This window comes from Bos taurus, chromosome 11, assembly GCF_002263795.3.
Source record: "Bos taurus isolate L1 Dominette 01449 registration number 42190680 breed Hereford chromosome 11, ARS-UCD2.0, whole genome shotgun sequence".
In the NCBI taxonomy this organism is placed as follows: domain Eukaryota; kingdom Metazoa; phylum Chordata; class Mammalia; order Artiodactyla; family Bovidae; genus Bos; species Bos taurus.
The window spans coordinates 92,653,624-92,666,248 of NC_037338.1; the positions used below are offsets into that span (position 1 = coordinate 92,653,624).

General features: G+C 62.9%; 1 protein-coding gene across 15 annotated transcripts in view; it reads left to right on the forward strand.

Annotated features, from left to right (window-relative positions):
* Window positions 1-12,625, forward strand: part of DAB2IP (DAB2 interacting protein) — a 213,626-nt gene that overhangs the window by 178,911 nt on the left and 22,090 nt on the right. For all 15 annotated transcript variants that reach the window (XM_024999092.2, XM_024999088.2, XM_024999083.2 and 12 more), the window contains 5 exons: window positions 5,033-5,186; window positions 6,791-6,889; window positions 7,686-8,240; window positions 11,126-11,270; window positions 11,362-11,506. In XM_024999092.2, the coding sequence (XP_024854860.1) occupies window positions 5,033-5,186; window positions 6,791-6,889; window positions 7,686-8,240; window positions 11,126-11,270; window positions 11,362-11,506 (1,098 nt within the window). The remainder of the gene's footprint in view (window positions 1-5,032; window positions 5,187-6,790; window positions 6,890-7,685; window positions 8,241-11,125; window positions 11,271-11,361; window positions 11,507-12,625) is intronic.

The following is a 12,625-nucleotide window of genomic DNA, read 5'->3' on the forward strand; positions in this document are numbered from 1 at the left end:
GGGAAAGTGTACGGAGTGGTGTTCAGCCACCTGGCCTGGGTGTGAGCGCTCATCTGTCTAGGGAGACCGGGGACGGTATGATGATGGCCACGTTCAGACTGGGCTTTGAAGGCCGAGAAAGAAGGCCGTTGTTGGGGGAGAGAGACTGGAGGGAAGGTGGGACGCAGAGGAGAGTCTGGGTCACTTGCTGGGGGTGTTGCGGGGGCAGAGTTGCAGGGCGGGTCCAAGCCCAGGTTGAAGCACTGCGGGCCTGCAGGGGCGGGCAGAGGGGCCCATCCAGTGGGAGGGTGCCGCCCCTCCTCAGCTGCCCCCAGGCCTGAACCCGGACACCTCCCAGAGGCAGGGCAGGGCAGGGCAGCCTTCCTCCCTTGTGGCCTCGCCTCTCCTGCCTATGGCCTGAGAATCGTGGCATCCCTCGATTCTTCCTTTATGGGAATTGTGAGGATTCCATGCGTGGAGAATACAGGTAAAGATGTACTGAGCAGCTGGCCCAGGTGGGGAAAGGGGGACATGGGGATCTCTAGGGGCTGGGGACTGTTGAGGGTCCAGAGATCAGCTGGGTCTGGGACAGTCTTGGGGTGCGGCTGCCCGAGACCAACGCTTGGGTCGTTTTGTCCCTTCTCCTGCTCACCAGCATCTGAGGGCTGAGGGAGGATTCTCCTCTATCCCAGCCGTCCTCCTTCCCTTCCCACAACTCACCTGACCTCGAGGCCTTGGTCCTGGAACTCCGGGGCCCTGAATCTTAGCCCTGTTCCAGATGCTGCCCTCCCAACAAGGAGCCTCCTGCCTGGCAAGGAGACTGCTCTGCCAGGGGTCTTCCAGCACAGCCTGATAAATGTCAGGGTTCAGGGTCCATCTCTGCCCAGGGAGTCTGGGAAGGCTGCCTGGAAGAAGAGATGCTTTTTGCTGGGTGTTGAAGGTTTTGCTGGGTGCCAAGGAGGCCTGCCTGAGGAAACCATGACTCCTGGGGGAGAGGAGCCCAGGGTGAGGTGGACCCTGGCCAGCAGGGCTGCAGCTGAGCTTATATGGCCTTGATGAGAAACCCTCTCTTCATGACTCCAACGCTTGGGGAGTGCCTCTCCCTGCAGACCATCCTCTGTGCTTGTTACCATTTATTTCCATTTGAGACAGAGGAGTCCTTTCTGTTTCAGATAAGGAAAAGGGTCCCTGGGGGTGGGGGTTGCTGGGGTGCTAAGTGACACCAGGAGGGAGCTGAGACCCTGGGCAGGTCACCTGCTTTCTCGGAGGAGGCCGCTCCAGGGTCAGGTCGGTGTCCACCCCTCAGTCTGTGAGGATTCAGCCAAGCACTGTGTGGTGTCGCCTGTGGGCACGGCCCAGGGCAGGCCAGGCCCGGGGAGGAGGGCCAGGCAAGCGGAGCCCACAGCCTGGCGATGAGACCCGGTTCTGTAGCCTCTCTGACACACTGTGGTCATGCAGCGTCCCTGGCAGGGGTGGGTGAGAAGTAGCCCAAACCTGGGCTGTGGGGGTAATTTGCACGGCCAGAGCCCCCTGCGAAGGCCTTTGCCCTCTTCGGTGCCATGTCACCAAGGACAAGACTCTGGTCCCCAGAGCCCACGGGGGGTCCCTGGGGGCAGCCATGCGTGGGCGTGCTGGGCCACCTTCTCTCCCACCCCTGCCTCAGCGCAGCAGGGAAGGGCCTGACCTGGGTGGGGGCCTAGCATATGATAGCCTCCGAGCCCAGGCCCCCAGACCACACAGGACAGCCGTGGGCAGGGCTCCCAGACCAACTGGCCCCCCTGCCCGCAGGAGCCTTGGGCAGATGCAGGGACTGCCGCTCCCCGAGCCCATCTTACCTTCTGTGAAATGGGCAGATGAGTGTTCCTGGCACAGTTGTGTGCCGTGGAATGTGATCAGCAGAGTGCCCTGACCTAGAGGAGGTGGGCGCCCACGAACAGGGAAGGAGCGGGGCACTGTCTCATCACCTTACCAAGCTTCCTGGGAAGGAACATGGTGCCCACTCACTGCCCCCGTGGAGTCTGGGAGCCTGTGATGGCCTGTGCCCTCCCTCCGTCCCGGAATGGGCTTCGGGCCCAGCCTCGGACAAGGCAGGGGCTGGAGGTGAGAAAGGAAGTGCTCAACAATGCTGGCCAGAGCAGAGGCGGGCTGGGTCGAAGCCTGCCCTGGTGATGGATGGGGCTGGAGTCCTTGAGTGGAGTGTTAGGTGCTGTGCTGTGGGCCTGGAACAGAGCTGGCCAGCTTCCTGGAAGAGGTGGTTCTTAGGCTCTGAGGTGGGCCTCCTGGGTCCAGGAAGCATCCACGTGACCTTTTCCCCTCCCTGAGTCCCAGTCAGTCATCTTATCAGTCACTTCCATGGACAGACTCCTTCTGCCAGGAAGTCCCACCCTTCAGGGGCACAACAGACCGGCTCCCCTCTGGGCCCAGAGCTGCATGCCAGGGCCTGATGGATAGGTGCCCCTTTCCCCCACGAGCCTTGTGGGGAGCTCGGGGGCAGGTAAGCTGCAGGTAAGAGGGAAGACTAAGCGTCTGCATGTGAGTCAGAGAGCACAGGCCCACTGGGCCTCCCCATTATGGGGCAGTGGTCAGAGCCCAGCCCTTGACTTCTGTCCCAGAAGCACCTGGGAGATCTAGGAGTGGCCACTGAGCCTCCCGGGGCCCTGCCCCACCCCTCCTCCTGCTGGTCAGCTTGGGCTGCAGGGGTGGGGTGGGGCCCCTGCTCCAGGTCCTGCCACCGAGAGGCTCCCTGGGAGGTGGGGAGGATCAGGGCTAGCCCAGGATGCCTCAGCCGCGAGCTTCCCACAGCGACTCTGTGCCATCAGGAACCTTCCAGGTGAGGCCCGGGCCAGCCAGGGCATGTTTGTGGAGTAGGATGGTGGGGAAGGAGGAGGGGGGTCTGCAGCCACAGCCTCCAGGAGGCTGTGGCTGCTTTGAGGTCTGCCCTGGGCGTGCCAGGCCTCCTGGGGCTGTAGAACCAGGACACTCCCCCACCACCACCACCACCGGGGTCTCTGTGGGCAGGCCCAGTCCATAGAATAGGTCTCCGTTGCCTTTCCCCAGCTGGCTGGTTCAGGTGCCCCAGGCAGGAGGCGGCCCCAGCCTGCCAGCTCCTCCCCGTACTTCCTGGGTCTGTGCTCCACCCGCTCCGCTCCCAGCATCTTACCTGGACCTGGCAGGGGTTTCCAGGCTGGGCCAGAAAGCAGCCGGATCTTGGTCGATGGGCTGGATCTTCAGCCCCAGCTAGTCTAGGGGCCTGAGTCCCGGCCCGTCGGAGGCTGGGTGATTTCCTTGGTGTCTGAGGCAGGGCGTCTCTTGCACTGAGGTATGGAGCCACATTCCATGAGGGAGGCCCAGGGTGGAATCTCAGCTCAGTGGACGGCAGCTCCACCCACGGCACTGGTCAGCTCTGGGAGGGGAAAGGAGGTTGGGCCACTCGAGCAGGACCTGGGGGGCTCGTCACGGTAAGAAGGCTGTCGGCGCCGCCTGTGGCGTGGCGTGGCAGTGTGTGTGTGTGTTTGTGTGTGTGTGTGTCTGCGTGTACGCAGTGCTGCCTCCCAGAGAGGGCACTGGAGGTGCAGGGGCACCACAGCTGTGTGTGCCATTGGCCTTAGTTCTTGAGTGGGTCCTGGGGAGGTTTGGGTGGGTTCCAGTCGGCTTTAAGACTGTCTCACAGCTTCCCTCTGGTCCATTCATCTGGGAGCCTTCACAAGTCCTGCCTGAGGGCATTGGCTCTGCTCCAGCGACCAACCGGAGCCCTGCCCTATGCCTGCTTTCTGCTGGGCATGGGGGAACACTTAGGGGGAGTCTGACTGGTTCTCTTGGTGGGGCTGTGGGGTCCACAAGAGCTGAGATCCCATTTCTAGCTCTGACTCCCATGCCACGCATACGAGAGGACCGTTGCCAGGGGAGATGCAGAGTGTTGGGGCTAGAGGGTGGCCTCTGTCAGTCAGCCTGTGGGGCCTTCTAGGTAGGGCCAGTCCAGCTCATCTCTGAACTCCTGGGTCCACACTTAGGGGCCTCAGCTCCTCTTACTGCAGGTGCTTGTAGAAATGGGTTCCAGGGTGTGTGCCCTGAGGGGAGATGTGTGGTGGTCCCACCACGCCTCACTGACCTGAGTGAGGGAGGGTCTTTTTTGGCAAGGCAGGGAGAGGCGGTGGCTTAACCCTTGGAGGCCAGGAGCTGAATGGCTGGAGGGTGTTGGAGTTGGGGAGGTATAGGTGAGCTAAGCGCAGAGTTTGGACGTGCAGAGGGCCGTGGCCTGCCCGGCCTCTGCCCTGGGGTGGTCTTAGCAGGCCTGGCTGGTGCTCTGGCTTTTCCTGTGCCCCCGCTATGGGAGAGGGGCCCCGGTGTCTTGCCTGCTGTGTCCTGTTGACTGTGGAAAGGGAGCTTTGCCTGTCTGGGTGGACTTCCATCAAGCACCAGGTGCCATCTGAGATGCTTTCCGTGGAAAGGGGAAGCCGAGGCTCAGGGAAGGGACTTGCTCAGGGACCCAGGTCCACAGCCAGTCAGGGCCCATCTGTGCTGGGCCCCCTGACCCTGGCCTGGCCCCGAGCCCCAGCGCGTGCACCCTATCTCCCTCTTAACACTCACTGAGTGCCTCTCAGCACTGCAGAGATGGCTCCATCCCTTCCGTTTTGAGCCTCATGGTCCTCGGGTGTGAGGAGGGAACAGAGTCCCACGGCACACCTGCCTCACCTGGGGCCGGTGGGTGGGTGTGCTGGTGTATGTGAAAGGGCTCCGTAAGCAGTGGTGGCCTGGAGAAATGTTGGGACAGGGCGATTGCTTCTGTCTTGCAAGAGGACCAGGGGGGTGGGGAGGGCACCCAACCCTGGAAGACTGCCTGGGTCAGGTCTGCTCTTCCCTGCGGGTCTCTGACTGCCGCACCACCATCACCCCCCCACACACACACCCCTGAATCTGTCTTAAGACAGAAAGGACTGTGGGCGTTGAGAGGTGTGATGGCCTCTGCAGGGGGTTCTGGGCAGGCCTCCTGGGAGAAGAGGGGAAGGGAGGGGACAGGGCAGGCTGACCTGACAGCCCTGCTGCCCGCCCCCAGGTCTCATCTGATGCCCAGGCTGAAAGAGTCTCGCTCCCACGAGTCCCTGCTCAGCCCCAGCAGCGCGGTGGAGGCGCTGGACCTCAGCATGGAGGAGGAGGTGGTCATCAAGCCCGTGCACAGCAGCATCCTGGGCCAGGACTATTGCTTCGAGGTGGGTCCGGGGCGGCGGGGTGGGGCAGGCCCAGGTGTCCTCCCGCAGGAGGCCAGTTCTCCGTCAGCTGCCCTCCTGGAGGGTCCTGTGGCCTCCACTCTTTGGGGGCAGTGGCCAGAAACCGTCAGTGCTTTTGGACTCCCAAGAGACCAGGTGGAGCTGGGAGATGGGGGCTTCCTTCCTGCCCTGTGGTCTTCTTGGAGACTGACCAGCACTGTTCCCCACGCGGGGATGTGCAGGAGTCCCGAGCGGGTGGAAGGGACGTCCAAGGCATGTGTGGAATGGCTCAAGCCTGCTCACCTCTCTGTGAAACCCCTCCAGTGTGGTGTGGGGCCGTGGAGAGAGCACCCCCTTCTCTGGCCTCTGCATGGTGAGAGCCAGGATCTTTCCTGCCCCGCCTTCTGTGACCCGAGGTGTGAGGGCAGAGGGGGTACCACTCCACCCGGCCAGGCTGTTCCCTGGGGATCCCTGTCCAGTGCCTCCTGTAGACGGGGAATCTGGCCCAGAGATGTCAGAGCTCACGAGGCCAAGTCAGGACCCGGGTAACTAATGTCGCAGGTGTTCCTGGGAGTTCCTAATTGCTTCTCTAATTATTCGTTTTCTCTTCCCACCTCTGTCTCTGGGAAGCCTCCCACCCCCGACGATCTTGCATAATTAGGGGAGCTTTCCGATAGAGGCATGAGCATGGAACTGCTGTGGCAACCTCCTGGCGCCCCCAGCTCCAGGGGAGACTGGGGTGGTACCTGGCACCTTGCCCCAGCCCTGTGCCCCCTTGGGTGCTATTTCTGGTTCAGGACTCCTGGCCACACTGGAATCCTGGGCTCTGACTTCTCTGTCTGGGGTGGGGGAGAGCCTGATGCTAGTTGCCCACTTGTGCACAGCAGGGGATGCTGTGGCTTGTATGGCCCATGAATGGCTGGATAGGGCCCTCAGCAAGGTGCAGGGGACAGCGGGACAGAGTAGGAGCAGCTTGGGCTGGACTTCCTCTCCCAGAGAAGATTGGAGGATGAGCAAGCCAGACAGGGCAGGGAGGGTAAGGGTTCCAGGACAGACCCCAGGGCCCAGCACACCCAGAGAGACCATTCTCGGTTCTCTAGTCCGGCCTCAAATAGGTTAGCCCTTTGTGACCACCACTGCCATCACATTCAGCAAGAGAAGCATCGTCAGCAGGTGTCAGCTGAGGACTGAGGCGACCCTCAGGCCGACCCGGGGCTGTCTCCGGGGTGCCTCTGGCGCCAGCGATAGAGGGAGACCTCAGTGTCCTCCGATTCATGCAGAAGCTGTGCCTTCTGTCTCCACCATCTCCAGGAGAATGAGGGTGGACTCAGAGAGATGCTTTCCTGAAGACAGAGAGCCCAGAGGCAGGACTCAGGCTCCAGTTGGCACGGGGCTGGACGCTGTCCTGTCACCATCCTGCTCTGGGACCACAGGCCTCTGGGCACCACCTGCAAACAAAATCCAGGGGGCACCGTGCATCTTGTCCTGCCTCCTCCCTGAGGCTGCGGTGCCGTCAGACCTGGCAGCCGGGGTCCCTCCTCCCACCCCAGCCCCGGAGGTCCTCCATCGTGCCTCCCCCTCCCCGTGACACTGTGCCACCCCCGCAGGTGACGACGTCCTCAGGAAGCAAGTGCTTCTCCTGCCGGTCAGCAGCTGAGCGGGATAAGTGGATGGAGAACCTGCGGCGAGCCGTGCATCCCAACAAGGTGGGCCTGTGTCCCCAGCCCCCAGAGCACGGGGCAGAGGCTGCACCTGGAGCAGAGCACAGGCTCCGACTCAAGAGAGCAGAGGGCGGGGGCTCTGGAGGGGGCTGGGACTGGGGTGTGGTCGGGGCCGGAGCGGGCCATAGTGCTGGGCTCGGAAAGAGGCTGAGCTGCACACTGGGGCGGCCAGGCCAGAGAACCCAGGCTCGGTCTTTTGGATGCCGGTGTCCTGTCTGGAACTCTTGTGCCCCCTTCCCCCCGTGGCCAATGCCTGCCTAGCCCTCCATGTCTAGCTTAACCACCAGTCCCCTCGTCCAGGCAAGCACTGCCGGCCCAGGCTGGCACCCACTGCCCAGTGTTCCCACTGCCGCCAGGCCTCTCCCCAGCTGTCATCACTGCTTTTGGCCGACTCAGCCTGGAGCTGAGTCCTGGTCACCGCGCCATCACTGAGGAAGGACCTCAGCAGTACTTGTCTCCATGTGACTCTGTGGACCAGCAAGCTTCCCAAGAGCCAGTCAGTGGCCGCCATGTGCCAGGCATCGCGCTGGCCTCTTAACTTGCTCTCAGCTTGTGGACTTGCATGACAGAGGGACTTATGGCTTAGATGATCATAGATGGTTGCTTGCCCAAGGTCAGTGAGCTAGTGTACGAGGCAGAGCAGAGATCCGGCCCCATGTCCTTCAGACTCCAGAGCTGGCCCTGAGCAGTTCTGAGCGCTCTTCCCGGCTCCAGGCTGGGCAGGGGGCCAGGTGCCGGGCTCCTGGTAACTGCGCCCCTCTCCCCGCCCATGCGTGTGTAGGACAACAGCCGGCGTGTGGAGCACATTCTGAAGCTGTGGGTGATCGAAGCCAAGGACCTTCCGGCCAAGAAGAAGTACCTGTGCGAGCTGTGTCTGGACGACGTGTTGTACGCGCGCACCACGGGCAAGCTCAAGACCGACAACGTCTTCTGGGGCGAGCACTTCGAGTTCCACAACCTGCCGCCCCTGCGCATGGTCACCGTCCACCTGTATCGTGAGACTGACAAGAAGAAGAAGAAGGAGCGCAGCAGCTACCTGGGCCTGGTGAGCCTGCCCGCCGCCTCTGTGGCCGGCCGGCAGTTCGTGGAGAAGTGGTACCCGGTGGTGACTCCCAACCCCAAGGGCGGCAAGGGCCCCGGGCCCATGATCCGCATCAAGGCGCGCTACCAGACCATTACCATCCTGCCCATGGAGATGTACAAGGAGTTTGCCGAGCACATCACCAACCACTACCTGGGGCTCTGCGCTGCCCTCGAGCCCATCCTCAGCGCCAAGACCAAGGAGGAGATGGCGTCGGCCTTGGTGCACATCCTGCAGAGCACGGGCAAGGTGAAGGTAGGTGCACAGGCCTCGGGCGGGACGCCGCCTCCCGCGGGCCCCGTGGAGGCTGGGGGACAGGCGCCAGATGACCTGCCGGTCCCCGCATCCACGTCATGGATTTCAGCTCTGCTGGAGGCACCAGTCATAGCTAGGTGGGCCCCCTCAATCTGGAGCTGCATCCTGAAGGGTGGGGGCTTTGTGCACCTGCTCCGTGGTTGGAGCTGATCTCAGAGGCAGGTGTGGAGCCCGCAGTCTGCAACACGGCTTGCAGCAATGAAGTGGCTTTAGGGCCTCCCCACTGTCCCAGAGGCCCGCCCCTCCCTGAGGCTCCAGGGGAGCAGGCCATGAGGCCCACCTCTGCCGGCACAAGGGTCCCAGCGACCCAGACACGCACGTCTGGTGTGTGGAGTTATCACACATAGCAGCAGGTGACGGCCAGGGTGCAGCCGCTGTCTGAGCCCCAGCCTCCCCCCACTCCCAGTGCACACACACGGGGCACACAGTCACCGTCGCAGCCGTCTGCTTGGTGGGCAGCCGCCCCAGCTCTGGAGCCCCCTGGAGCAGAGCTTGCCTGAGCCCTCCAGCAGGCCCTGCTCCAGGGCTGGAGGGCCCCTGCTGTCCTCCCCACTGCCTTCCACCTGCCGCCCTGCCAGGCCACGCCCAGCCCCACCCACTCACTGGCCTTTGCAGACAGGTCGGCTCCTCTGGAAGGCTCCGCATGCCTACCTGCCCGTCACAGCAGAACATGGTTCCACCCTGCCCCCTGCCCTGGGCGGGCCTTGGGGGAGCTGCTCAAAAGGTGTGCGGTGGAGAAAGGCTGAACATGGGGTCCATCTGCGCTGCAGAAGGCCTTGGTGCCTGCCCTGGAGGCGAGCCTCTGCCCTCCAGACGTGGCATGACTTGCGGCCTGTGGTGGGGGTGAGGGACTGCCCTCCCTGGTCAGGGTCCCGAGCCCTCAGCCTGGGCTTCGGGGGAGACACAGGTTGGGGCTCAGGCCTCAGCCCCCAGGCAGACGCCAGGGTACGCAGTCCATCTGTGCTCTTATCCTCTCTCTCTGCCTGATCCAGAAGGTCCTGGCCTCCTTTGGGCCCTTCAGAGCCCCTGCCCGTTGGGCTCGTGGTGGGGGACCAGGAGCGGTACTTCCCCGTGGGCGTGGGGCACTCCGTTCCTCTGTGGTTGGACCGCCTCCTCCCCTGGAGAGGGAGGGAAACCAGAGGGAGACCAAGGGAGGCAGCAGAGGCTCCAGCGGCCTCCTTTCTGCCTCTAGTCTGTCCTTTCAGTAAGCGGCCCCATGAGGGCTGGGCCGGCCTGGGAGGCTGACTCTGATCTGAAGGGACCTTTGCTCTCAGGCTCATAGCTGAGACAGGAGAAATCAGGGTGCTCGTTGTGGAAGGAGATGGAAGCCGGGGCTCTAGCTCTTCAGCAGACCTGTTGGGTGGGGGGAGTGACTCAGGCTGCTGGGGTGACGTGCATCTGAGCTCTGAGCCCCTGGGGAGCTAAGGGGTGAGATGCCGCTCTCTGGAGCACGTGCCAAGGGCTCCAAGTCCCGGAAGAGGGCCTTGGGCATGCTTCGTCCCCTGTCATCTCCCCCCACTGCCCCCCTCCCCCAACTCAGTGCAGTAGGAGAAATGGGACCTTCATAACAAGACACTCAGGCCAGATTTGGTCCCGGTAGCTGTGTGGCCTTGGACAGGTCAGTTTCCTGTTCTGTGCCTGTTTCCTGCCCCCGCCCCACCCCAGCCAGGTCCTGGCTCTAAGGAGAGCCCCTCCTCACCCCCGCCTGGGCCTCGCACCTGCCCCAGGAGCTCAGGAGGGCCCGTGGGCATGAGCAGAGCAGCACACGCAGTACTGACGTCTACTGTTCCGTGTTCAGAGAAGGAGGCCCTAGAGGTCACCAGCGGTCAGGAAGGGTCCTCAGGCTATGTGGTCTCTGGGGAAACCAACTGCCACTCTCCCACCCTGGCCCTCCTATTTCTTCGTTGGCCAACCAGGTCTCCAGGGCCCAGAGTTCAGTTCTGTATTTCAAGGCCCACTTGTGATTTCAGAGGGCCCTGAAGTTGGGTGCGTTGGGTGAGGCATTTCTGGAGCATCAGTAGCCCCGGCACAACTCCAGCCACCCGGCCTGCTCTGGCCGGCCCCTGCCCTGTGCCCCCACTGCCCTGGGTCCCTTCCTCTTGCCTCCTGCCTGCCCTCTCCCCTCCCCAGGTCACAAGGCTGGCCGTGGGCGTGAGGAGGCGCAGACTCTGAGGTGGGGGGTGTTTCCACCTGGATGGGTGCAGCAGGTTCCTGTAAGCCTCCCCGCAGTCAGGAGGGAAGGCGTGGGCTCAGGCTCCCTCCTGGGTCTGCCCAGGGAGCTGTGCTGTAGCCAGGCCACCTTCCCACCCAAGCCGAGGTCCGTCTCCCTCCGTCTGAGCCCCGGCTCACTGCCTTTCAGGGCAGCTGGCCCGCCTCTGCCTCTTGTCTTTCTTCCCTGTGAGGCTGCACAGAACGAGCCCCTGTCTGGCGTAGGAGACCTCATCACAGTGATGGGTGGACGGTCGCAGCTGCTTGTACGAGGAGGCAGGGCAGCCTGTTTGTCCTCCGCCCTGGGATGGGGGTACTCTTTTCGGTCACCCCGCCAGGCTGGGGCAGGGCTGAGCAGAGATTTGAGTCCCACGGGTCTGGCCATGATGTGGGGGCTCTTGCCTCGCTGATCCAGGGTCCAGCTCAGATGTCACCACGTCCCCTCATCAGGCTGCCCTGCTCTCATGCCCCGGAAGCCCCCACAGGTGAGACCCAGCAGCTTGGCGATGGAGCAGCCTCCCAGAGCAGGGGCTCCTGGCCAGGGAGCGTGGGTCTGGACCCCTGGGGCCTTACTTGCCAGGCCTGCTCAGGTCTGCTCTCCTCACCTGGCTCCACAGGACTTCCTGACCGACCTGATGATGTCGGAGGTGGACCGCTGTGGGGACAACGAGCACCTCATCTTCCGGGAGAACACGCTGGCCACCAAGGCTATCGAGGAGTACCTCAAGCTGGTGGGCCAGAAGTACCTGCAGGACGCACTAGGTAGGGGGTGTGGGCCGACTCGGGGCAAGAGGGTCAGGGTGGGGCATGCTGACTGGGTCCTCACAGCCCCCTCCTGCCCTCTCGGCCACAGGGGAGTTCATCAAAGCGCTGTACGAGTCAGACGAGAACTGTGAAGTGGACCCAAGCAAGTGCTCGGCCGCTGACCTCCCCGAGCACCAGGGCAACCTCAAGATGTGCTGCGAGCTGGCCTTCTGCAAAATCATCAACTCCTACTGGTCAGTGCTGCCCCCACGCCCACTCGGCCTCTACTGCCCAGGGTCCCATCCCACATCCCTTCTTCTCCCCCCATCCTTCTGTGTAGGCTGGGTGCCTAGAGCATGCTGGGCGCTGGGCTGGCCCCTGTGAGCGTCATCCCATCCCGAGAGCTCGGTGAGGCGCTCTCCTCTGTCATTCCCAACAAGAGAGCTGAGGTTTAACAGGGAGAGGGCAGGTAACACAGCTTCAGAGTCGGTGCCCTGGGGTTGGAGTGCACCTTTTTCCTGACCCCGCTGAGTCCGACTGGTCCTTTCTGGGCTCAGACATTGGAGTGTTCCAGAATGTGTAGGTAGGATGTGCATTGTTGAGGATTCAGACCCAGCAGTCCCTTACACATGCTGGACAGTGGGTACTGCCTGGCACCATTGTAGGTGCTACGGCTGGACAAGAAGCCAGACGCACAAGGCTCTGCTCAGGCACCCCTGGGGTGGGTGGGTGGCTTCACCTGGCCATGGAAGCTGGTGCTCAGGTCACAGGCTTGGAGTGGCCCCATCACGCACCTGTGTGGGGCCTGGACACTGGGTGGGCCTCCTGCTGGGACCATAGAGAACTGAGGAGGAGGACTGGCCTTTACTAGGACCGAGTTCTGCAGGCCCCTGGCGGCCCCAGAGAGGAGTGGAAGTGTGCAGGGCAGGCTGCTCTCACAGGACTGGGCCACAGTCAGTCCCGGGCCATTCCGTGCAAGATGAACGTCCCGGCACATGTGAATGGTGGTCACTGAGCTAGTACAGCCTCATCAGAGACGGCTGTGTGACTGTCCAGGGGACCATACTACCAGCCCCCAGGAGTGGCTTTATTTTCACACTGGAGGAGCTGCCCAGGCTTTTTCCTCGGTCACTGCTCCAGCTCAGGACCTACGTTCCCTTCCCCACCCGAGTGGCTCTCCTAGCCCCGTTCCCCCGTCCCGCCTCTGGCCGTAGCTTGCTTCTCTCTTTGGTTGTGTTCTTTCCTGTCCTGTTGGAGGGCCTATGTCTGGCTCCCCTTTGTGGCCCTCCTTTATTATGTCACCAGAGATGGTAGGCTCACCCCCGCAGCCACCCTGGCTCACAGCTCTGCTCCCATCAGAGTGCCCTGAGCAC